Source organism: Podarcis vaucheri, assembly GCF_965113315.1.
Source record: "Podarcis vaucheri genome assembly, chromosome: 7".
NCBI classification, from domain to species: Eukaryota; Metazoa; Chordata; class Lepidosauria; order Squamata; family Lacertidae; genus Podarcis; species Podarcis vaucheri.
In genome coordinates this window covers 54,816,946-54,843,466 of record NC_138765.1, presented here as the reverse complement: position 1 = coordinate 54,843,466, position 26,521 = coordinate 54,816,946, and the positions used below count along the sequence as shown (strand labels likewise).

The window sequence follows — 26,521 nt, the reverse complement described above, 5'->3', positions numbered from 1 at the left end:
AAGCTAATGAAAGTTAAGGATTTGGGAATATTAGACTTGTTTTTTAATTGTTTGTTTATTTTTGTTTTTTGATTTAGATGTAGTGTGTGTTTTGTTACTTTTTTTTCTTTTGACTTTGGTCTTTATTGATCTGTATTGTTTAATTGTTATGTTTATCTACTTCTTTCTCTCTTTTTCTCCTTCTCTTGTCTTTTCTTTCTTCTTTCTTTGTAACTTTAAAATTCTCAATAAACATCATTAAAAAAAAAAAACATTCAAAAGGAAACACATTTGGCAAACCATTTCCCCTCCTGAGAACCTGCCCCTTTTAAGGCCAGGCGGCTGAACGCTGACCTTAAGCCAGGCCACACACTGGCAATGCAAAATCTTAAAATATTGGCACTGGGAGCTTTTGCTGACCCCAAAAGTCAATTGGGTCCATTTAATGTGTACTATGCTTGGCAGGGAGCCAAGCGGTCCTTGAAAGCTCTCCCTGGCCCCTTTAAAAGGATAAAAACCTCCTAATGGTTTTGATGGAGCTGTGGGGAGGCAGGTTCTGCTCAGCAACACCCTGGATGGGTGCCCAGGCAGAAAAACAAGACAAAAGAAGTTCATGGATGTCAAAAGGAGTCATAATCTGTAGACCCACCCTCCCGTTCCCCAATTATTGCCCTTCTTTCTCACTCCTTTTAAATAGTCAGTCAGTGATGAAATGAGAACAGAATAAGGCGGGATAGTGGACAGAAAGCCAGGCTTGCAGATGAGGCATCACATCAAGTACAATATGGGGGAAAGACTTTTCTTGCAAGTTGCTTCAGAATAAAAAGGGGGAAGCACCCAGTGTTTGTTGTGTGTGCCTTTCTTTTGGGGCAGAAGCAGCCCATGGGACGCTGCCATCCCCATGTTAACTCTGCAAGTCTTCAGCTCTCCCCTCCCCAATTGCAAGGAGAGGGAAATACATTCTTGAGATGCTTGTTGGCTTTCAAGTTGCTTCAGAGTAAAAGAAAACAACAACCACCCTGCTCTGCTGTTTGAACCTCTTCCTCCACCTAATTATGATGCCCATTTTCTCCTATATGGCTATGCCAAGAGTGGACATTGATGAATGCTCTCTGATGTGGTGGAAGGCACATGAAATATCCTTCCCAATGTTGAAGGTGCGTGCAAAGAAGTTTCTGGCTATCCCAGGAACAAGTGTGCCATTTGAAAGTGTGTTCAGCAAGGCTGGCAATGTTCTTCAAATACAAAGGGCATCTCAATTGCCAGAGAATGCCAAAATGCAAGTTTTCCTTGCAAAAAATATAAATTACATTTAATAATTTTTGTTCTGTAAAATTGTATCCATTCTTTCTGGTTTGGCCTGGTTTAGAAAAGAAAAGTAACAAACAATCAAATAACTGGTGTTTTGTGAAGTATATATTCAACTAAGACTCAATAGTGAATTATATTTGAATATCTAAAAGTGTGACAGTTTTTTCTTGTTTAATAATGTAATTAAATTTTTTTTGGGGGGGAACCTTTGATACCTATGCTACTAATTACTTCTACAACTTTAATTTTAGAGAAAATGTGTTATCATTGGTATAGCAGTACTATACATAACAGTTGTAACAATATGTTAAGTAAATTTTTTGTCAGTTTTAGAGTTAGACCCATAAGTTGTAGCAGTTGCCAGGACATTCACCATGTTCACCTCTACATAGCTCCAGCCTTATTTCAGATATCGTGATACATCAAAATATTGCAATGTTTAATCGGTGATATATCACGATGTTGAAAACCAGGTATCACCCAGCCCTACCTCTCAGCTTAGCGGAAGGAGGCTGGGAAACAGTGGAGTTCTGCTTTGAATTTGAACAGGGTTTGAAGAGGAGTTTTTCAGCTGGACTGAGAGCAGCCTGGAGGCCTGCAAAGACCCACACCGTAGCTTTGACAGACCTGATGCAGGATCAGGAAAGGGTGCTTCTGCCTGGTAAGCCCCACAACACAGGAACATAGGAATCTGCCTTATCCACTGTCAGACCATTGGGTCCATCCAGCTCAGTACTGTCTACACTGACTGGCAGCAGCTCTCCTAGGTTTAAGGCAGGGCTCTCTCCTACCTGGAGCCTTTGGCATGACTTTAAGATCTACAAATGCACTTCTATTAAATGCAAGGCTCAGCTTACAGGGACCAGTGAGCAACAAGCAGCCATTAAGAGAGTGAGCCGGTGCATGTCCAGTAGGAAGCTACCTTATATTGAGTTTTATCATTAGTCCATCCAGCTCAGTACTGTCTAACATGACTGGCAGCATGGTTTCAGGCAGGGGTGTCTTCCACCACTACCTGGAGACACCAGGGATTGAACTCAGGACTTTCTGCATGCAAAGCAGATGCTCTACCACTGAGCCACAGACCTTTCCCAGTAGCACCAAATAGTGCCAGGCAGCAGGCCTTTTCTGGTCTCTCATCCAAAGGAAGCAAAGCCCCGTAGTGCTCCACAAGCCTTACAGGGTCCTAAGGAGCACTTAGCCATGTCGTTATGCCACACTTGCCCCCCTCAATCTCCTTATGCACAACAGGGGTTTCTACAGGCCTGGAACCTGAAGCTGGAAGCTCCATTTTACACTCCCTAAGGCAGACCACACGCCTTTGCATCACCACAGAGTGTGACACCTTGAAGCATGTGCCGTAGATGAGGATTAAGCAGCTCCTCGCCAGGTGCCATCGGGAGAACTGCCTCTATCAGTCAAGTGTATTTACTAAATACGACCACAACAAACACTCCTGCAAACAGCTGAGAGCTCCTCAAGACTTTCATAATCTCTTCAGAAGATACATCGGCCATAATTAATTCAAAGAGATGGGCCCGCTGATTGGAATTTTTAATGAGCAGAAACATCTGCTCACTCTCTGAACGCAGCGCACGCCTGGAGCGCCACACACCCGGCCCTCTTCGTCAGCCAGCCAGCCAGCCAGCCAACCAACCCTGACCTTCTCCAGAGGGCGCATCCAGAAGACAATGATCTGGATGCACCGGGGCGGGGGTGGGGGGGGGCAAGGAATTGACCAACAAACATGGGCAAAAATCAAGAACCTTGGAAGATGGAGCACAACTCCTAGACCTCATCCTGTCGAGAAAGAAGTGTTCAGGGGAGGGGGGCTTGCTGCAAACATAGGAAAAGGAGGGTGACCTTGTTTGCTTTGCAAAGGGATTGTTTTGCATAGGCAGAGCAATTTCCAGCATGTGGTGCCTGCGGCTGCAGGTCCATTTAGAGCAGGCCTGGCTGTGATGAGGAAGGAGAGTGGCAGAAGGGAAGGAGGGTCTGGCTTTTCTCTTCTGCCTTGGAGGATTTACTGGCTGCTTTGTTCCCCCAGAGCCATTAATCACCCCGGGAGGATACAGACACCTATGGAGCCTGAAACAGCACAGCAAATATAAATCCACCAGCCTTTTGATAGCAGCCATAAAATAAACAGGTTAGTCAAGCATTTCATTGGAGGCAGGAAACAAACCCAGGCCCGTTGCAGAAAGCAGCATCAGCAAACCGCCCCAGTCACATGCCTTTGAATAAAGACAACAAGGTGGGAGGGGTAGGGTAGGGTCTCCCAATGAAAACAATGGGCAGGAAAATGTGAACCTTGCAAGGGCTCTTTTACCAGAAAGGTAAAAGTGGCAATCCTTAGGGCAGAAGTAGAGAACCTTTGGTCTTCCAGATGTTGCCGAACTGAAATTCCCATGAGCCCTAGAAAGCATGGCCAATAGCCAGTGATGATGGCAGCAACATGAGGTGGGCCAGAGGTCCCCTACACCTTTCTTAGGGCCAAACAGGTCCTGTTGAGCCACACAATTTGGCACAATGGGGAAGTTGTTGCCTTGCTCACAACTCTGGCACTGGCTTAACCCACTTCAGTGCCTTTGTGGAGAGACTTCAAAGGCAGAGCAAGCTGGAATCTGAATATACAGCACCACACAACCTGAGAGGCAATGTAGTGTAGTAGTTACAGTGCTGGACTAACACCTAGGAAGATCAGGGTTCAAATCCCCACTGAGCCATGAAGCTCACTGGGAGACCTTGGGTCTGGCACCTTGACCTCCTTGGAGGAAAAGTGAGATATAAATGTGAAAACAAACTCATATGCCTTGAATTCTGCCCAAATCTATATAACTGATGTTCTTAACTATCTAGTTATCTGGCTACACTGGTTGCCCTGACTAAGATAATGGTTGGATGAAGGACTTCCTCAGTTATATTTTGCAGACTTCATGGCTCTAGTAGAGCAGTAGTGAGGAATTTGTGGCCTTCCATATGTCACTGAACTTCTACTCCCATCATCTCTCCCACTGGCCTTCCTGGTTGTTAGGAGTCAGACAACTGCTGAAGAACCCTCGATTCTCCTTGACTGTAGTGCTGCCACTGGGTGCTTACTCATGGCAAGGCCTTTTCAGTGATGGTTCCCCAATTGTGGAATGCCCTCCCTATTGAAGTACGCCTGTTCCCATCATTATCAACTTTCAGGAGAAATGTGAAAACATTCCTGTTTAGCCAGGCATTTGGTGGCTGAAAGATACTGTTCTGGGCAACCCTGTGATCATCAGATGGAGGAATGCTTTTCACTGTAATTGCTTTTATAAAATGTTTTTAACTGAAACTAATCTTAGATGTTTTTAATTGTAATTGTTTTGGGGAATGTTTTAACATTGTTTTTGTTTTTAAATTGTGAATCTGTTGGCAGTCCTGGGATCCCTGGGGAAGAAGGATACAAATTCAATAAATAAGAAAAACCAAGTCAGGCTTCTTCCAGCTGCTGCCACTGAAGATAAAACTACACTCCATTGGGAGGGCCGCTGGCCTCAGCCAGCAATAAAAGAAAAGGGGAGGGAGCCATTTAAATCCTTAGAACTGGATTGCCCAGTGGCATAACTGGCAAAGGCGGCACCTGCTCAAGAAAGGTGGGCAGCGGGCTCTGAGCAGGCTGCAAAAGCACTGCCTGAACCATACTTCATTTCCAGCCGTGTCTTGATACGCAGCTGCAAGGATGAAAGGGGAAAAGGCAATGAAATGGCGGGGAGGGAGAAAATGGGGAGATCAGTCATTCGCTGGTGATTAGTGTGCAATCTCTGCCAGGGAGACCACGGGACATGCCCTATTAGCTTTAAAATAGACAATTCCTCATTCCACGCGGCCTTTCAAAAGACTCCGTATTATCTTTGAAAAACCGCTAACCTCTGATGGATGGGCGCCAGCAGCAAGCCGCCACTTTGATTTTAGCATTTCAGAGCGCCAAGTGCCTCATCTCTCTCTCTGCTCTCTCCCCCCCCACCCCCACATCTTATTTTACTAAGTTACTGTGCTCCCCATCCACCAGAGAGAAAAAAAAAAGTATTAAAGCTTCAATCAAACCTCTGTACTAGGATGGATGGGCTGGATCATCTGTTGAGTCAGCCCTGGCTCTCTCTACCCAGAGCGCTCCCTGGTGGCATTAGAGCTTCATTAGCGGTAAATTGTTGCAGCAGGGATATTATTGCAGTCTCTCAAGGGCTGCCGAATATTCTAGAGAATAGGGAGGAGTGGGGTAAGGATAGCCTGCATTGGAAACCTCAAGAACTGACTGCTGAGATTTGCACTAAGTGAGTCTGCCCTTGATATCCGACTGGAAGCTGCAGATGGTGCAAAACGTGGCAGTTAGGTTGCTGCTGAGTGCAGCAGCCTATTGCAGGAATGTGACGCCACTCTTAAAAGAGCTGCGTGGGTTTGCTGATCTGCTACCAGGCTGGGGTTAAGCACTGAATTATAAAGTCCAAAAGAACTTAGCTTACCTGAAGGGATGCCCTTCCCTCCAAACAGACCTGCCCAGTCACCAAAGTGTTCTAATAAGGCCCACCTAGCTGTGTCATAGCCTGCTGAGGCCCAGCTTGCCACAGCCAAGGGAAAGGCCTTTTCAGTTGTGCCCCCGAGTCAATGGAAGAACCTCCCCTCTGAAATGAGGCAGGTGCTGATTCAGCTTAGTTTCCAGCACTTGCTGAAACCCTGTTTGTTCTACCAGGTGTTTGCTGGCCATGAATACGAGTTTATTGTGATTCACCCTGACTCTATAGATGCTTCTGTATTAATTTTTACTGAGTTTTTTTTACCCTGTGGTTCTATTGATGTGAACTACTTTAAGATTTCTTATGAACGGCAGTAGCAAAAATATTTTAATTAAGTAAATTAAGAGTGGGGTTAGGCCTGCCGGTGAGGATGAAAGCCAATGTAAGCTACTGACAGGTCCAGCTGGTTGTCCAGCTCAGTATCCTCTACACTGACTGGGAGTGGCTCTCCAGGTTTCAGACTGGGGCCTCTCCTAGCTTTACCTGCAGATGCTGAGGACTGAGCCTGAGACCTTCTGTGTGCAAAGCAGATGCTCTACCAAGGAGCTACAACCCTTCCCTCAAGGCACAGGAAACTGCTTTATAGTGAGTCAGACCACTGGTGAGGGGAGAGACTCCATCAGGCAAGGCCTCCTTCCACCTGCCTTGCCCCACCCTCTGGCCCTAGGAGTCCTCATAAGGGAGCTGGTCCTGGAGGGAGAACTGTGAGGGGAGAGACTCCATCAGGCAAGGCCTCCTTCCACCTGCCTTGCCCCACCCTCTGGCCCTAGGAGACCTCATAAGGGAGCTGGTCCTAGAGGAAGAACTGTGAGGGGAGAGACTCCATCAGGCAAGGCCTCCTTCCACCTGCCTTGCCCCACCCTCTGGCCCTAGGAGTCCTCATAAGGGAGCTGGTCCTGGAGGAAGAACTGTGAGGGGAGAGACTCCATCAGGGAAGGCCTCCTTCCACCTGCCTTGCCCCACCCTCTACTTCTCAATGTGTATTGTACTGTTTTTTGTCCCGAGGCTTGGCATTTTATTGATTATAGTTTAGATATTATTGTAACTGTTGAGTGGATTTTTGTTTATTTTAAAGTTATGTTTTATTATCATATTTTTGTATTGCATTAGATTGTTATAAGATGTACAATCTTTGTTTCTTCAGCTTGTAAACCGCCTTGAGTACTGTAAGATAGAAAGGCGGTATACAAATTAAAAATGAAATGAAATGAAAATGGTCCACCTAGCTCAGTATTGTCAACACTGACTGGTAGTAGCTATTGAAGGCTTCAGACAGAGATCTCTCCCAGCCCTACCTGGAGATGCTGTGGATTGAACCTGGAGCCCTCTGCATGCAAGGCGGATGCTCTGCCACTGAGCCACAGCACTTCCTTCCTTGAGTACTTTCTCTGCTGATGTATCAAAGCCCACTGAGCTTGCAAGACATGTCCATAACTACAACGTCATCTCCATACACCACACAGAGATGCAGAGCGATAAACTACACTTGGTTAACCTAATCTGCTTTGTTTTTCAAAGCTCAATAATGAGAAGGTGGGAGAAGGAGCTGATCACAACCAAAACAAGCACGGCTGTGTTGAGCAGGCCTGAGCAAGCTGCCTCTTCTTTTCATCGTGATCAGAGCTCAGGGCGTGTTTGTGTGTGTGTTTTCCTTAGCTGGGGCATCATCTGCGCTTCTTCGAAGCACCAGGGGTCCTGCTTTCTCTTCCCCTCCCTCAGCCTTTCCTCTTTGTGGTTTAATTAGTATTTCCAAGAGCTGTGATCCCGCTGGGAAGCCTGGGTAAAATACAAGGGGAGGAGAACCCTAACAATGATTCTTAATTAGCAAATGCATCGGCTCCCTGCTGCCCGTGGTGTCTGCAAGGAAGGGAGAGAGGATGCATGAAAAAAGGGCGGCAGGGTGGGCTGGGCAACCCTGGAGGAAGAGGGCCTTGTGTGCAGAGATTTACAGGCAGCATTTTGCCTGCTTCCTGACATCTCTGAGCGTGCTTGGTGCCTGACCCGGACACTAGCATAGATGATGCTATTTACCCCCAGCCGGAGGACATTTGCTCTGGATGCAACATGCTGCTTTTCAACACTAGATGTTCGATAAGCAGGCCTTGCCCTTCGATGGAATCAATCAGCTCTTGTGTCTCAAAAATAAGAATCAGGAGGGTTTTGTGCGAAATTAAGTCCCAAGCCACATTCAGTCTGTTCTGCATTTTGACAGCTGTTGCAAGGGAAGGTGCACACCGACAGCAGAGATTGACGCAGTGCCAGTTTTGGTGGAGCTGAATCTGCTCAGTTGCAATGCCTTCTCCTTGTAACCTATGCCCATTGTGTCAATGTACAAATGCTGTTTTAGCCATTTCAACGCACCAGAATGAGGTGACTGAAGGAACTAGGGACAAAGAAGCTGCCTTCTACTGAGTCAGTCCATTGGTCCATCTAGCTCAGTGTTGTCTACGATGACTGGTAGGGGCTCTCCAAGGTTTCAGGCAGGGAGTCTTTCCGAACCCTACCTGGAGATACCAGGGATTGAAGCTGGGACCTTCCGCATGCAAACAGGTGCTCTGCCACTGCACCACTGCTCATTTGAGCACATCTCCCCATCGGTTGCATGTATGATGGTGTTTCCTGCTTGGCAGGGGGTTGGACTCGATGGCCCTTGTGGTCTATTCCAACTCTATGATTCTATTCTATGACAAGGTCTTGGTCATGCTGTGTAAGGTGCTGAGGCTTGAAGGCTTCAGTGTTTCATCTTCTGCATCACCAGTACACTTCTGGGCCTTCAAGCAGCCAGGCAGCCTAGGCTCAATTGGGCCAACAGTACTCCAGGCTGTTGTTCCCGTGGTGAAACCCCACAGCATGAAGGTGGATCTACTGAGGCACCCAAAAGGAGAGTCACAAAGACTGCTTTGCCCGATTCTGTACTTCCACCACATCCACAACTGTACCTCCTGCCACTGGTCCACATGATCATCTACCCATGCCAGGCCTGCACTCTGTGGCAGCCTGTCACAAGCTAGGCCCCTGATATGACATGTTGCTCTTTAGGAATAGAATGTCCACTGAATATCACTCATCCCACGACTAGAAGGCTTGCTTTGTTTTCTGGCTGCCTTATTTTATTAGGGAAGATGGATTTCCCTCAGATCTGCCTGTAGTCTTCTACTCCTGTGTTTCAATCCCATTGCCCCTTCTCAATGGCTTTCCAAAGTCCTTCTAGAGAAAACCCCACCCTCCCCAATAGAAGCCGTGTGCATGTACATGTGAAAGCATTACCTGTCGCCCATCACTCCTCCAGACGCCATTCACAGTTTTGGTGGGTGCAATGGTCACAACCGGAGGTGTGTTCGGCACATTGTGCCCTCCTGGTGGGACAATCAGGGGCCCCATTGGTCCTCGCTTGGGAGTGCTTGCAGGGGAGCTGTGGTTGGTGGCCGGTGAGGAAACAGGAGAAGACTCGCTGCTTATTGAAGACCCTAAAACAAGAGAGAGAGATGGACAGAAATGAGATGGGAAGTTTCCCCTAGTGGGTAGTTTAATCCCAGGCATTAGAGCAGGCTGGGAGGCTGAACCCTTGCAGGTGCTCCCATTGAATAAGGCTACCTTCACGCCATGCATTTAAAGCACTCTGATATGACTGCAAACAGTCATGGCTTCCCCCAAAGAATCCTGGGAGCTGTTGTTTGTTAAGGGTGCTGAGAGTTGTCCAAAGTCCCCTTAAAGGTAAAGGTAAAGGTACCCCTGCCCGAACGGGCCAGTCTTACCAGACTCTGGGGTTTGTGCGCCCATCTCACATCTATTGGCCGGGGGCCAGCGCTGTCCGGAGACACTTCCGGGTCACGTGGCCAGCGTGACAACGCTGCTCTGGCGAGCCAGAGCCGCACACGGAACGCCGTTTACCTTCCCGCTGGTAAGCGGTACCTATTTATCTACTTGCCCCCGGGGGTGCTTTCGAACTGCTAGGTTGGCAGGCGCTGGGACCGAGCAGCAGGAGCGCACCCCGCCGCGGGGATTCGAACCACCGACCTTTCGATCGGCAAGCCCTAGGCGCTGAGGCTTTAGCCCACAGCGCCACCCGCGTCCCTCAAAGTCCCCTTACACAGCTACAATTTCCAGAGTGACTTAATAATCAATTCCTCTTCCCAGGAATTGATGCTCTGTGAGAGAAATGGGGGCCTCCTAACAGCTCTCAGCACCTGTAACAAACTACAGCTCCCATTAGTCTGGGGGGGAGGAGCTTAAAGTGACATCACAGTTCTTTAAATGTATGGTGCAAAAGTCGCCCAAGTTTAACCACTATTCTGACTCCAAAGAAGACTTTTCCTGAACATTGTTCCTTGTTGACAAGGAAAAGGTTTCCACTCCCATCCCTGCTGAGGTGGGGGTAGGGAATTCTCTCATGTACATTTGGGCCCATTAATTAATTTCAAAAGCATCCATCTGCCAGAATAGGGGTGGACAACTGCATTGCTGGGGCATTCAGATGTCCATACAGAAGTTGGGGTGACCCCTTACTGATCATCAAGGAGAGTAAAAGTATAACAGTAAAGGTGTGGCTGAGACACAGCATGCATACCACTAAGAGGGACACAACATTATTAACCTGGCTGGATCTCTCAGAAACTTTTAAAAACAATTTCCTTTTCCTTATGAGTAGGCACACTTTTTGCCACATGTGGATCAAACTCTGACAACAGTGAAGGGTGGTGGTTTCTAGTGGTAATTTGATAGTTAGTTGGCCCTTGGGAACGTAGGAAACCGCCTTAAACCAAGTCAAATCACTGGTCCATCTAACTCACTATTGCCTACACTAACTGGCAGCAACTCTCCTGAGTTTCAGCCAGGGAATCTTTCCCGGGCCTGGAGATGCTGGGGATTAAACCTGAGACCTTCTGCAAGCAAAGCAGATGCTCTACCGCTAAGCCACATTTGCTTATGGATTTCTGAGTGACAAGATCCTACCTTTCTCAGCTCAGAAGGCCAGTTTCCTCCTCTACACCTTATTAATAAGGCACTTAATATGGTGCCAGGCACCGTACAGCTATGATGAATATTCAGATACACATAGGCACATCTGTTTCTACCTCCTCATCCACAAATCAAGTGTTCTTGCTCAGAAGCCTTCAAACATTCACATTTAGCAATTGGCAAGACAAAATGGCTTACACTTGGGTTACATGGGAGGGCTCTTGTGACACATAAAAAGGGACCCAAACTACCCATTCAGTTGCTAGAAGAAACCCAGAAGCATAAAGCCAGCCCAGGGGAAAGCAAAAGCAGCAAGGCAATTACTTTAGAAAAAAGGCTGATGGTACAGAGACGTTACTCTAATGCTGCAGCAGTGGAAGTCCTGGGCTACATGGCTACATCTATCAACACACAAAACCTGGGGCATCACAATTAGAGGCGGCTACTGCTTTCTTTCAAGAAAAATTAGCAAAACCATCCTAAGCCAAGACTGCAAAAGCAGCCATGACCAAAATGTTGTGCTCAAAGAGACGGGCATTTGGGTAAATAGAACAACTCCCTCTCTTTTTCAACCCTTGGGCAAGGTTTTGCTGCAATTTGCATAATACATCTGTATTTTAAATTACACCCAGCCTAGGGAAGCTGCTGTTATTTGCAAGTAGAGGGGGGGGGAAGAGACTCACAAAAATAGAATTAAGAGCACGATGCATATAGACAAGGCTGGCTATAGAAGAAATACAAATAGGATGCTAACTAGGGCATCCTTGCTAGATTTTGCCCTGTGCCTTAATGCAAACAGGTTGCATGAAAAACATTCATACAAAGGGAAAGTTTGTGTAAACACAAACATGGGGCATTCAAATAAGCTAACAGCCATTCCGAGTTAAAGAAAAACAATTTCCTTATGGTGGAACAGGGTTGGCAAGTGGATCATGTGTAAATTTTATATTGTTTGGTTTAAAATAAAAATAAAAATCATGCCTCTCTAAGCAAACTCTAATGACTTTGAGCCTTTAAGGACATACCAAGATGCAGTTGGGACATCACACTCACACCATACATTTAAAGCACTCTCATACCATTTTAAACAGTCATGGCTTTCCCCCAAAGTATTCTGGGAGCTGTAGTTTGTTAAGGGTGGTGGGAGTTGTTAGAAAACCCTTATTATCACAAAGCTACAATTTAAAGAGTTCCCTGTGAAGACGGAAAGTCTGTTAAACCATTCTGCAAGCTGTATAGCTGCCAGAATTATTTGAGGGAAGCCATGATGGATTAAAGAAGCATCATCGTTCTTTAAATGCATGGTGTGAATGTGGCCACAGTGAATCAGTTGAACTAACAGTGGACTATGTAAATAGATGAATTATTAAGTTGCATTGACTATGGCAAGAGTGAGCTGAAATAGGCTGCAGGGCCTAGTATGACGGCACACGCATGGGAGCCTAGGAATCAGAGAGGTAGATCCTTGATTTTATTGGCCCCAACCAATTCAGCTTAAGGATGTTGCAAATCCTTCCTGTTTTACTGAATTCTAAGGAGTACTCAAGAGCACAAAAAGAATATGGAATACTAAGATATCCTTTCCAGCCTGGGCCAAAAAGATACCCACAGGAACCACTCACAATGAAGTGAACAATGAACATGTTGCACTGTTGACGCATACGGCACTCGACAGAGTTTCATAAGGAAAAAATATACAGCCAATTTGACACTATTTTGCCAACGCTATCAGCCTAACTGAAAACATAAAAATCAACAGGCAAGAGCTTATTTTGCTATCATGTACTCTAAAAATTAATGTGTATATACTGTATATTTTTAAATGAACTATTCGGTCAGACTCAAAAGCATGCAACAATCTTTAGTCTTTCTTCCCAATGCCATGTCTCCTACTTCCATCGGAGTCATACACCACTTGGAGCAAGCTTGCAGCAGAAGGAGAAAGCAGAAAGCCGACCCAAGGAAGGGGCAGGTTTGCCGCGTTGCCAGCTCCCGGGCTTTATTAATTATTCCTGGGCGACTGCGCCACGCTTTCATTCTGGAGAGTGGTGGCACGGATGGTGCAGATGACAAAGGAAGCCGCCAGTATGGATTTGACACCTACTGAAGTCTATCTTGTCAGCGCCGAGGCCGACAACAATTAGCAGCCTTAATCCCCTCTGAGCTGGGAAGCCATTACTCACCACTGAAAGCCTTATCAATCAATACCATCACAAAGAGCCGGGCAATTAATGAAGCTAAAGTCTTACTTCAGAACCCTTAATTCTCACTGTGTGGCTTTAAAATGGGAGGGTTTGTGATCGTTATAATTAACTGGCGGTATTCAGCCAGGAGTTAGTCAATGAAACTAATCTGGCTTGGAGATGACAAGAGGCGCAGTGTGGCAGTGTCACCTTTGTTGTCTGACCTCCTGATTCCCACTCAGTGATAGCAGATTAGCAGGAAAGGCTGACAGGCAAAGGTAATTAACAGCTGAGACCCTGACGAAGAAGTAAAGGCAGAGGATGTGCGGGGAAAGGGGGGTGAAGAGGAGAAAAGGCCCCGCAAGGATCCAAACCCACTGAAGCTGACGATCAGCAGATGAGCCTGCCTGGATTTGCTTTGTAGCTTCTTCTGCTCGCCCAGTTGGAAAGGGACCTATGCCTTGATCAAAATGGAAGGAAATGATTCCTGGATGACAGCAGAAAATGGGCTCAGGGGGTGCCTGGCAGCTCAGGCGCTGCAAACAGTTCTAGCCTAACAGAGCAATTCATTTGTGAAGAAAGAGCCTTGGGCTCAGACAAGACTGGATGCTGTGCCCTCAGACCTAAAACACCTCCTTTCAAAATCCTGTATGTCTGTGGGTGGTTGAGCTCACTTCTGGGGAAAGGATTTTGCCTGCTTCACCTGTGACAGATACGTCGCCTCTACCCTTAGAGGGAGCTGGGAAACTGAGGTCAGATGCTGGTGCACCCCTGACATTAAAAAAAATCCCCACAAAGCCATATTGTTTCCAGTGGTCGCTGCTTCTTCCATCTGACATTTCCAGTTTTGAGCTGACCGAGAAGCAAACAAATACAAACACACCCTTGATCCAGTGAAGGAAAAACAGCTCTTGTGTAACACCTGTTCAAGTTCTGCCACCCCAGAAATATTCACCACTGCAGATTCTAACCTCTACCATTAATGGGGCCACAAACAGGCCCCACAAAGAGCTGGTCTCTGATTACAACCAGTCACAGCTCTCTGAATCTTCGGCTTCTAGGAAATCCATGTGACCCTTTCCCAGAACAGACACCCATGGCAGGCTGGAAATTTAAATTCCCCACTAGCTAGAATTAGCATGTGATGAGCAAAGTAGTGTAGTTACATCACACCGAGACACACACACACACACACACACACACACACACACACACACACTCTCTCTCTCTCTCTCTCTCTCCAGATTAATAACTGTTTAGCTCTTATTCATAAAATGGGGACAGAGGCTGCATACACTTGTTATTTTTAAAGTACAGTGGTACCTCGGGTTACATACGCTTCAGGTTACAGACTCCGCTAACCCAGAACTAGTACCTCGGGTTAAGAACTTTGCTTCAGGATGAGAACAGAAATTGGGCGGTGGCGGCGCGGCAGCAGCAGGAGGCCCCATTAGCTAAAGTGGTGCTTTGGGTTAAGAACAGTTTCAGGTTAAGAATGGACCTCCAGAACGAATTAAGTACTTAACCCGAGGTAGCACTGTATATTAAAGCACATCCCCTCACCCCAGAAAGATTCTTGGGAACCGTAGTTTTTTAAGGGGCTGGTAATTGTAGCTCTGTGAGGGGTAAACTACAGCTCCCAGGATTCTTTGGAGGGAATGTGATTTTAATGTGTGGTGTGTACACAGCCACAGACTTGTAGTTTGTGCTACCCCCTCCCCCCCCCGCCAAAACCCCTGGCATTAAAGTTCTTGCTTCCCATTTTGCTCAAAACGGTTTCAAACAATTAATAAAACTAAAGCATTTCTGGATATTGCCTCCCCCTCAAAAGGCATCATCTCTTTGGCTTCCTCAACCCACATGCAGGGTGGCATTCTAGCTCCTTGCCCACCCCCCACCCCGTCACCTTATTCTTCCTGGGGGCCAATTTCTTTTTAACACATTCCCTCCAACACTCCCCTCAGCCACCCATCCAGGCACAGCAAAAACTGCTTTGAACTCTGCATCGAATCTGAGAGCTCCAAGAACTCAATTAACATCCATTTGATATCAATAAATATGTTAAGCAGCTTCCTGTTTCTGGAAGGCCCTGGCTGGCATGGACACGCACACGCACACACAAACGGACATGGACACACACACACACACACACACACAGGCTCTGCCGGCTGGTTCGGAGGCTGTGTGGCTTTCTTTCCTTTTGAGATGAAAGAGAATGAAATTGCAAGGAAAAAGCCATGCCACTCTAATCCCCGCTGGATGCGCACCCCTGGTTAGCTCTTGTTTTCTTCCGTCTCAAAGTCATGTTTCATATTGACAAGGAGAGGGAAAAAATATCCCTCATCAAAAAGGTCGGGTAGTTCTTCCTGCTCAAGCTAAACTCTTTGGACCCAGCCTGGGACCTTGAGGGCATCCTTAGCAAATCTGAAAGCAGCACATCTCAGAGGCAAGTATCAGTTGTGTGGGAGAAAAGCAGGCAGACAGGCACAACACATATCAAAATACCGTTTTTCTCCCTCATTTGCATACATCACATTGGCCTGACCTGTTCCCTTAACATCCGCATGGGGTAGTGGTTAGAGTGTTGGATTAGGATCTGGGAGACCAGGGTTCATTGCCATGAAGATCACTGGGTGACCTTGGGCCAGTCCCTGCTTCAGCCTAGTCTACCTCACAGGTTGTTACGGGGATTAAATAAGGAGGGGGAGAACCATGTATGCCACTTTGAGCTCCTTAGAGAAAAAGATAGGATACAAGTGCAATCAATCAATCAATCAATCAATCACAAAATGTGAGCAGAAGGTATACAATGTTGCTGCTATTCTACAGACGCCACCATTGGATTGTTGCATTTTTCCAGGAGCAGAAAGTCAGCCGGTAGGGCCGGGGGTTGGCAGGTGATGTTGGCAGTAGAGAAGTGAATTTGTGGCACAAGAGTGCTATTTAGCCATTGCTATTTATTTTGAGATGTATGTGGGTGGGTCATAAAGGTGCACTCTTTTTTGGCAATTACCCAAATGTGTCAGGGCTCTGTAATAGTGTGACAATTGGGAAGCACCTCAACACATTCTGCAGACAACGCCAAACTGCAGACATTGAGTGTCAAGATTTCCCCATCTTTTTATCTTCTCTCTTGCCAACTCCTTGCTCTCCATTCTGCCTAATATCCAGTATGAAGAAGAGTTCCCGAAGACGCCAAAGCAGGGGTGTGATACCTGTGCTGCTCTTCATGTTGCTGGACTCCAAATCCCATCGTCCCTGACAGCTGGGGCAATGCTCGATGGGGCTGATAGCAGATGGAGTCCAACAACATCTGGGGGGCCACAGGTTTCCCAATCCCTGCTCTAAAGCTCGCTTGCCAAAATATGACATTTTAGTTATAACCTCAATATGGATTTTCGATTTTGCTTCCGTCTTATTATTCTCACATCACAGCAACACCCCAGGAGCAAACCATGTGGTCAAAAGGCACTGGCAACACATTGGTCTTGAGTAAGACTTAGGCCGCATTCACACTATGCAATTAAAGCACTTCAAACAGTCATTGTGTTTCCCAAAGAATGCTGTTTGTTAAGGGTGCTGAGAGTTATTTCTCTTCACAGAACTACAATTCCCAAAATTACCTGTGAAGAGGGATTGACTGTTAAACCACTTCAGAACTGTAGCTCTGTGAAAGGAATAGGGGGTCTCTTAAAAACTCTCAACATCCTTAACAAGCAATGGCTCCTGGGATTCTTTGGGAGAAGACATGACTGTTTAAAGTGGTATCACAGTGCCTTAAATGTATGGTGTGGGTGTGGCCTTAGGTAAAAGTAAAGGTACCCCTGCCAGTTCGGGCCAGTCTTGCCAGACTCTAGGGTTGTGCGCTCATCTCACTCTATAGGCCGGGAGCCAGCGCTGTCCGCAGACACTTCCTGGTCACGTGGCCAGCATGACAAGCTGCATCTGGCGAGCCAGCGCAGCACACGGAATGCCATTTACCTTCCCGCTGGTAAGCGGTCCCTATTTATCTACTTGCACCCGGGGGTTCTTTTGACAGGCGCTGGTACCGAACGGCGGGAGGCGGCACTGGTACCGAACGGCGGGAGCGCACCCCGCCGCAGGGATTTGAACCGCCGACCATGCGATCGGCAAGTCCTAGGCGTTGAGGTTTTACCCACAGCGCCACCTTGGATGCAACCAATTATCCATAGGGAAGGACCCTCAGAGGCCAACCTCTGGATCTTTGCCACATTAAAAATCCCCCAAGGTGCTTCATTATGGTGTTTTGCATGCAAAGCAGTCCCACCCTAGTAGTACCTAATGTGGTGGGGAAGAGCTGAGGACTCACCCTCTCATCACTAGCACCACTGCAGCTTACCTGGAGAAAGGGCCGTGTGAACACACTCAGGGAAAACCCAGACTGGCTCAACCTGTGCATCCATACAGCACTGATCTCACCACTGCTGTCTCTGCCCTTCCACACCACACACAGGCCAACAACGCCGCCGCCACTAGAAAGCCTGCACACTCCCTTGTTTTACACTTCACGCCTGCCCATTCTCCCTAAACGCTTCCCAATATAATCTCCTATTAAGCATCTCCAAGCCGATTCATCTCCAGGAGCCAGACAGGCGGAGAACTCCGAAGACAGCAAAGGGATTTTTTTTCATTATTCTTTTTGTTAAACAATCAAGTTATGCAGCAGCTAAAATCTAAATCAACGGAGAAGAAAAACTCTGCACCGCTTTTCATTATCAACCATATTTTGCTGGGGCAGATATTTGTATATAGCTTGCAAAGGAGAACCAAAAAAGAAAAGAAAAAAAGACTGCATTTGCAAAGAGGAACTGGAGCTGGAGCTGGAGAGGAGATCCGAGCATCAGGAAATCAATGTCAAAAATCCACTAAAGTCGCTTTTGACGGGCTAAGCAGCAAAGCAGCAGGAGGGAAGAATGAAGGGGGGCAGGCGGGGAACACTACATGGTAGAGAAAATGGGGGAAAGGAGGGAGGGAAGAGATGGCAGGAAGGGTGAGGCATCTTCTAATCTATAGCGTTTCGCAAATTGATTTCCCCTTTGGGTGGAGGGGGAAGGAGAGGGAAGCTGTTCCCATTATCCAGATTGGAGACTTCAGTGATTAACGCTCTATGCAGAAAGGACTAGCAATTTCAACCGCAATAATGCATTCTCTACCTCTGTTTAAAACCTACCTTGCCTCTTTGCTCAAAGCATTGTGCTGCCTGATTAGAATGGCCTGTTTCGCCCTGTCTTAGCTCAAAACTCCCTTCACTGTTCCTCCCCTCTGCAAGAGGCATCACTTCCTCTTATCTAGTGCTCAAAACCAAGAGCCCTGAAGCACATGGAGCCTCAATGAAAGAGTGCCTCAAAGCATGTGCAGAGTACATTTCTTTCACCTTTGAGTAAACCATCCTCAGCACATATATACCCCTCCATAGATGGGGAGAAGAGGAAGGATCTGAAATCCAGTCTGCAGCCTCCCAGCAAATATTGTGACCCAGGCCACATTCATTTAAAGCACTACTGATTCCACTTTAAACAGTCAAGGCTTGCCCACCCCCACCAAAAGAATCCTGAGAGCTGTAGTTTGTTAAGGATGCTGACGGTTGTTAGGAGACCCCTGTCACCCTCTCCCAGCTAAATTTCCTGTGAAAAGAATTGGAATCTCCTAAAAACTCTCAGCACCCTTAACAAACTACAGCTCCCTTGATGCTTTGAAGAAAAGGTGCAAAAGTGGCCCTGGAATGTGAGGAATAAACTATTGCTTGATTGGAGTTGTTTGTTCTCTTCTTCCCCCACTGCAAAGTAGCAGCCACCTCTCTGGATGACAGTCAGCAGCCTCCAAAGGATGCACTCAGTTCCTGGAAGCTTCCAGGTTGTTCTCTGAACTGCGAACACAGCTATTCGCCCACCTTGGGACTACAAATGTGCTCACCTGCATGAAAAGCACCAAGCAGTGCTGTGTAGCCAGCCTTAATTGACTCACTCTCCTCTGCTCCAATTTAGATAATTGCTGTGTACAATGAAACCTCTGTTTAAAGGAAGCACTTTCTGAAAGGAACAGACACAGCGGAATAACAAAGCAGCTACTGCGACCTGCTCTGGTGCCAAAACAGTCTCCAAAACCTTCTGTGGAAAGCGGCTGGCTCATGGTTGACCTACAGCAGGGTCAGGGAGGGATCTGCTTCTCCAGGTGGCCCCAGCAACCAAACCCATAATGTCAAAGGAGAATGGAAGGCTTACGCGTGCAGCTGCTGGCATCACAGCAGTGAGCCATGCTCCTTACAGAGGCCACTAAGAATCATTCTCTTATTCCTTCCCTCCTGGGAGCTGCCACCACCTGTCCAGCTACTGGAGATTTAAGCAGTGGTGGCTGGTGCCCATTGGGACTGGCAGGTGGAAGGCAGGAAGGCCAACAGGCAGAGCCAACTAAACCCTGCAAACTGGCTGAGTTCTACAAAAGGCAATGATGAGACTAAGGAGAAGGAGGAAGCTGCCAGGCAGTGCCAAAGGCTGGTTGGAGGTAGGAGAGCAGGAAAGTAGAACGCTGGCTGAGGGCAGACTGTAGTTAGAGAAGCAGTGCCCTGTTTGTCCTAATGGATCTGTCTGCACTGTGGGCCTGATCCTAGGATTTTGGGACCAACCACTGAGTCTTCTAACTGGCAAGAGCTGTGGGAGAACAAGGCCCTTGTGGGAACTCTCTCATTCTCTTAGGCAACCCCATGGGTCACAGGTGATCTTCCTGGGGCCCCATGTAACTTTCAGAAAAGGCAAGAGGGCAATCAGTCATATGTACACCCAAAGAGAACCAGGAACAGAAGTTATTTCTGATCAATTAACATTGGCAACACCACAAGACAGTGTAAAGGTTGAGGGTTGGTCCTTGTTCTCTGCCTTTATTCACACTGATCTATGAACTGAGACACAGCAGCTAAAAATCTGTCTTTTTAACTCTCTGTGAGCACAACAACACTCCATAATATGTATCTGAAGGTTGCATTCCCTTAAAGCCAGGTTGGGGCTCAAACTTTCAGAAAGGAACACATAGAAGTAAAGCACCTTTTGTAAAGCATGCAAAAATCCCCAGATCCAGTACCTGACATTTTGGGTTATATCCAGCTAAAGTCTACTCAGAGGAGACTTGTGGAAATTAAGGAACCTAAGCTAGACATGTCCATTAATTCTGATGGGTCTACTCTGAGTAGAAGGAGCACTGGATAAAACCCTTTCAGTTAAAAGGACAAAGTGATGAGAAAGACTGTCCCCACCTGGGACCTTAGAGAGTTGTTGCTGCTACTACTCAGAGGAAGCCAGTCTTCACTAACCTGCCATAATAACGCAAGAACCCTGCTGGATCAGGTCACTGGCCCATATAACACACCATCCTGTGCTCACAGTGGCCACCCAGATGCCTCAGTGGGAAACCTGGAAGCGGGATCTGAGAATTGCATCACTCTCTCCACCTGTGGTTTTCAGCAACTGGTATTCAAAGCACTATAGAGCATAGCCAGTGCAGTTAGGAGTCCTCCAAACATTTTGGACTACAGGTCCCATCCACATGGCTTTTTGGTGGGGAAGTGAAGACCTTTGCTATTGGGACTCACAGATTCAAGGCAGGCAATCACTGAAATGAAAAGGAAATAAAGCCCAGGGCTTGATATGCTGCACTGTTCCCTGCCTGTGCTAGTAAAAAGCCTTCTCTTCCCGTCTGTGCCCCCCTGCCACTGCCTTGCTCCAACCAGGCCTCCCTCTGCTGCTTCACTAATTCCTACCTCCACCTCCTCCTGCTGGCTTCAAGGCGCCCGCCTTCAGCCGAGCTCCCGCTAAATAGCCCATTAAAGAGAAAAATATTCAGATGTGCATTTCACCATACTGGCACCCAGCAGCCGCTGACTTTGTTATTTAGCGGGGGAGCTTTGGATGGTGAAAGAACACATTTAGGAGCCTTAGGAAAAATAAAATTTCAATGAAGCATGGCAGCGGCGATGAGGCCTATTTGCGGGGGAAAGGACGGACTCTTTCCTGCGCTTGCTCTCGCTCCAGACTTTCTCTCGGGGTACAGCAAATGATATGGCATTTGGATTACTCCGTCTGAATTGAATTTTTAAACTGCCCCCTCGAGATACAATGCTGAGGAAAGACATTAGCCCGTCAAGCGGCAGGGGGAAAGAGAACAAAATCCGACGGCTAAAAATAAAATGAGAGCTTTAGCGGGAAGAGGAAGGCGGGGTGTCAGAGGCTGGCTGCGGACAGAAGCGGGCTGACCGCATGAGCGACTGGGCCATTACCCAGGAGGCTTTGGCACTTGAGAAACGCCAAGTCCACATGGCTCCCCCTTTCTGCTCCATGAAAACAGTCACACTTCAGGCAATTCTTAGCCCTGAACTGGGAATTCAGGCCCCTGAATCTTTACTTTCTTCCAGAAGTAGATGCTGAAGGTTCTATGGGCAGTACAAACAGTTCAGCTGCTCCCCGCTCTGTCTCCAGGCAAAGAAGATGCTGGGTTTGCAACAGGAAATTCTCCTCTGCTTCCCCCAGTGGGAAACTATGGAAATAGGCAAGCCAGGGGGAAAGACCATGGCACCTGGTCTAACAGATTACATGACAAGATGGAAGGGGAGACTACTTTGTGGGCAATCTGCTACAAGGGTTGATGATCTGGAAAAACACACCAGTGCGTAAAATGAGGGGTGATCAGATGAGAGACGTTGAGAAGAAAGGCGTCAAACCTTCTGCAGCTGACAAAGTGGAGTCACAGAACTTGCTGGATGGCCCAACCTCTCTCTCTATTTTCATCCTTCAAACCTATCCAATAAGACTGAATTCATTCTTCCTTGCTGCCACTTAAATCTCTCCATCTCTGCCTAGTTCTCCATGACCCACTTGACCACCTGTGATGTCTTTCGCTACCTTTGCCATCACCTGCTCTTGGTCCCTTTAAGTAGGTTGCTTCTGTGCTCAAGACATCATCCAACACTCTTAGCACTGCATAAATGCCAACCCAGCTGTAGTTTACAGAAAGCACTTGAGTTTTAGTGGAAGGGGATAAGATAAAGTCTGCTAAAGTGCTTGGAGTTTCTAAAATATTATTTTGGGGTGGGGGGGATATCTTACAAAAAAGACCCATTAGCTCTTAGTTTGGCAAAAACCACCCTGACAGCTATTAGGTTGCTATATAGGCAAACAAGACATCTGGTGTGCATGTGTGAATGAGAGCAAGAGTAATGAGTAATGTTGGAAGCAAAAAGGGCTTTTCCACAGGAGCTCAGTAATAACTGTGAACACTCTGACCAGTTGGCTGAATAACCACAAGCAGCTTTGACAGAAAAAAAGGCCCCGTCTGATAGAATAGCAGGTATACATAAAGACTAACATTCCATATGCGCTCCTCTTCCCATGAATGCAGATGTCCATTTCCCCAATACATGCATGCACTGCATTTTTCTGGAGTGAGCCCTCTGGATGTTCCCACTCTTCAAACATGAGGACAGCTATATTTTTTAATCGCAGCCTTCAGGTTTGCTTTCCTACAGCTACATCAGTGAAATGGGGTTTAGTATCTTGGATGCACTGCATGTTTGACAATTTGTTTTTAAATCTGATTGACATAAAACATTGCTTTTCTATTTTTCCAGTTGTGAGAAGTAGGGACTGAGAAGTGCAATAAAGGGAAAGGAAAGAGCCGAGCAGAGGGAAACAGGTGCACAAAAGGGGAAACATTGGAGTAGCCTGGGCCACATCCTTCAAGGAGCTGAGTCATGGAACTCGAGGTGTGGGTGGTGTCTGGGATCCCTCCCCTCTCTCTGCAAAAAAGTGTCCTTCCTCTGTGCCCCCGTGCTGGCTCCCCTCTACTTCATCCAGGTCAAAGGGCCACCCCCGTCCTCACTCTTACCTCTGGGTTCCTCGGCCTGTTTGGCAAGCTTGCGCAGGGCGGCGGCAAAGCTGGAAGAGGGTGCGGACTGGACTGACAAAGTGCTGTTGGCTGCCGGGCTGCCACTGGGCACAAGGGAGGCATTGAGAGGAGATGGGGTCAGGGGGCTGACGGTGGCGGTAGTCCGGGTCGCTGTTGAAAGCATTCCTAGAGAAGGTGACTTTGGCTCATGGCTCATGCCTGAAACAATGAAAAGAAGAATTGATGTCACTGGGAGAGAAGGAGTCAAGTCACATCATCCCAGAGAGAGTCAAACCTGGCATTGGAATATAACAAGCAGGGCTGGGACAAGACCAGACAAGGGTGACGGGCTGGAGTACCGAGGAGAGGTGGCAATTATGGTTACCCCAGAGCACTCTGCATCTACCTACTAGGGGAAACGCCAAAGGCTTTACATGGGCAAAGTTTTGCAGTTGCGGAAGACAGAAGGTAGGTGGACAGAGAATTGAGGGCGTGGTGGAGCTGGACAGGAAATCCAAGGGTTATTTGTGCTGCTGTGTTTATACCCACATGACATCTAGGGTTACCTATTGTTTCCTACCCTGTCCAGGAGAAAATGTGCTAAATTTTTGCAGTGGTAAAGCAGTGGTGGAAGGCTGCTCAAATAAACTATTAAATTAGCACATCTCTGTCTTTGCTTTATTGGAAGGGAGGGAAAGCTGGAAGATGAATGGAGCAGCACACCCTAAACCAGAGCTTTCCAAACTTTTCATATTTGTGACACTCTTTAGACCTGCATCATTTTGAGACACACTAATTCAATTTCACTAGCAAACCAGAGATTAAATTAACCCCTTTCCAGGCCCGGGAGGAGCACGGGAAGCGTTTGTGCGACACACCCTACACACTGCAGCCGACACACTAACGTGTTGCGACACACAGTTTGGAAAGCTCTGCCCTAAACCTTTGTTCTGGGGCTCAAATCAAAAGACACTCACTCACTCACTCACTCACTCACTCACCCATTCATTTGCAGGGCCAATTACATGACCCTAACTCATGCTAGATCTGCTTCACACCTGCAGGCTAACCATGTACCAAAAAATGCAGTATAAGCAAAGAGATCACCGGGGGAGGGGGGAGATATTCCCCTCTGGGACAAGGTGGAGCACAGCACCAGGGGCAATGAGAAACAACTCCACCCCAGCAGAAATTGTTGCAGCTGTTCTGCTCAACAAAGCACCTGTCTTTCGCCAGTCACAGGAATTCATTTTATCTCCCGCCCCCCCGCCGACACACCTCATCATAATAGATCCACTGGTGTAGATCTGTGATAGGTAGCCTTCAGGCTTGTTTGTAGGATCTACGTTCTCTCTTTTCTAGATCTCTGCTTGGCAGGGGGTTGGACTCGATGGCCCTTGTGGTCTCTTCCAACTCTATGATTCTATGATTCTATGATTCTTGAGATAGACCAACTAGAACCCAGTACAAAAAGACTTGCCGTTTAAATTCAAGAATTCTGAGCCCAGGAATTTGTGCTGGAGTGCTGGAACAAAACTGAACCCACAGTTCTTCCGCGCACACACACATCCACTCCTGGCCTTTTCTCCATTTCAGCAGTATAATTTAGGGCAGTGATGATGGGAGTCATTTTGCTGCAGCTATTGTTTAACAACTCGGTCGGAAATCCTTGCCAATCTACTGCATATTGTTCAGAGATCTATACAAAAAGATCCTAATCTATCTCCTGTGCATTCCTGGTGTAGATTCAGTACAAGCTAGGAACTATGTGGTCATCCCTTCAGATCCAGTTTGTCCAGGCTACCCTCTAGAGGCTGTAAGAATAGAAATCCCACTAGCCCCAGCCAGCACAGATGTGACTACAACTCTCATCAGCCCCAGTCAAGAATAGGTGTGCCAGCTGGTGCTGATGGGAGTTGCAGTCCAAACATTCTGGAGGGCCCTGGCTTGGTGAAGGAGGATCTAGGCATATTCCAATTGAAAACATAGAGGGAGAATGTCAATCTCAGGTATGCACATGGGCTTGAGGGCAGCACTGGTAGGCCAAGCGGAGCCCTCCTGCCCCCCACCCTAGACCCATTGACTGTTGTCTCATGGGTGACTAGGGTTCTGCAGACTTTCTCAGTAGAGAGGAACGTTGTGCAGGGCAGGACTGAAGGGATAAGAAAAATCTCAGTGGCTACATCCCCTGAGAGAAAATGTCAAGAAGATGGAAGCTTGCAATATCTGCTTCTTTTGACAGCCACACTCTCTCCCTGGCTTGGACACAAAGAGCTCTCTCCCTCTACCCCACCCCGAACACACACACACACACACACACACACACACACACACACACACCTTTCTTTCTCTCAGGCAGATTAGTAAAAGAACCCAAGAAGAAAAAGGCTGAAGCTTAAAAAGAGCTGTTCACAGGATCTCAGCCGGAGGCAAGGCAGCCGCAAGTTGCCAGGAACAATCTGCCTGTGCGCACACAAAAAGCCCTGAACCATTTCAGAACGCCCCCCCCCCAAGAAATAGAAAAGGGGGGTGGGGGAGGGGGAGAGAACCCAGAAGAAATAAATCAAAGGCCGCCACAGCACAGGCATCTACAAGCATCCCCCGTCTCCTACGAATAAGAGCTGTGTTAAGGAAATCAAAGCACTGACACGGTCCGGGCCTGAGGGTAGCTCATGGTTTCCCCATTTGTTTACAGTGAATGGAAGGAAAAGTTAGAGTGAAGAGAGGCTGGCTTGAGCACCCTCAGTTTCTGCAGGGCATTAAGGGGTTCAGAGAGCATGCTGGGCAGCTCAGGAAGCTTTAGTGTGGGACAGCATGCTGATGCCACCTAGCTACGGTAGAAGGGAAGGAGGCAACGTGCCAAACCAGTAGGTGCCATATTGTGCATATGTGTTCAAGGGATTGTGCTGCCATGTGCTCTGAAACCACGATTTCCATGGTCTCTTGGGTAGACCAGTACACTTGCAGAGTCCAAGACACTGTGTTGGCACACCAGAGCCTTAAAAACAGACTAGCACTGTTTGGCTCTTGGGCCATTAGGCAAAATGAAGAGAAACTGCAAGTAAAAGAAATGACTCTATGTGCATCAATGCCCTGTGTATTCAAGTCTATGCACACGTATCTGGCATCTGGAGACCTAACTTGGTCCCCTCATTCCCTCCCTAGACAAACACTTTGACCAAAGGAATCTCAGAGGCGGGAGAGACACAAGAACTGTGAATACTGCTGGTGAAGGGGATCTTGCTGGAACTGAAGGAAACTACTGCGGCAGAGAAAAGATAGTAGTGGAGGCTGAAGTCAGGGCAGCTGCGATGCTCCCATGCACTTAAAATTGCATCACATGACTGCAAAAATGAGTTCGTGCCATAGCATCTCAGCAGTCATTAAAATTCTTCCTAGACCTCATGAGCTGTAGTGAACAGGTTGGAGACACAGGCCACGCTGGTGAAATCGCAGGAGCCAGGGAACTGCCCCAGCTAATGAAAGGGCATGAAGGCTTAAACTTTCTTCCTATTTTTGGTATCTTTTGGAAATAGAAGGAAATTATGCAATATCAGCTAACAGAGACACATTTGCACAATTTATGGTTATTTGTGGTGATGATTTTTCTAAAGAATATGCAGGGGGGGGGGCACACACCGTCCTGGCTGGGCCTCT

At 47.3% G+C, this 26,521-nt stretch overlaps 1 protein-coding gene across 10 annotated transcripts in view; it reads right to left on the bottom strand.

Moving 5' to 3' along the window:
• Positions 1–26,521, bottom strand: part of GSE1 (Gse1 coiled-coil protein) — a 427,626-nt gene that overhangs the window by 30,878 nt on the left and 370,227 nt on the right. For 9 of the 10 annotated variants that reach the window (XM_082232842.1, XM_082232836.1, XM_082232839.1 and 6 more), the window contains 2 exons: positions 22,865–23,083; positions 9,099–9,298 (listed from right to left, as the gene is read on the bottom strand). In XM_082232842.1, coding sequence (XP_082088968.1) covers positions 9,099–9,298; positions 22,865–23,081 — 417 coding nt within the window. In that variant the 5' untranslated portion in view covers positions 23,082–23,083. The remainder of the gene's footprint in view (positions 1–9,098; positions 9,299–22,864; positions 23,084–26,521) is intronic. The other variant, XM_082232838.1, reaches the window with a different exon arrangement.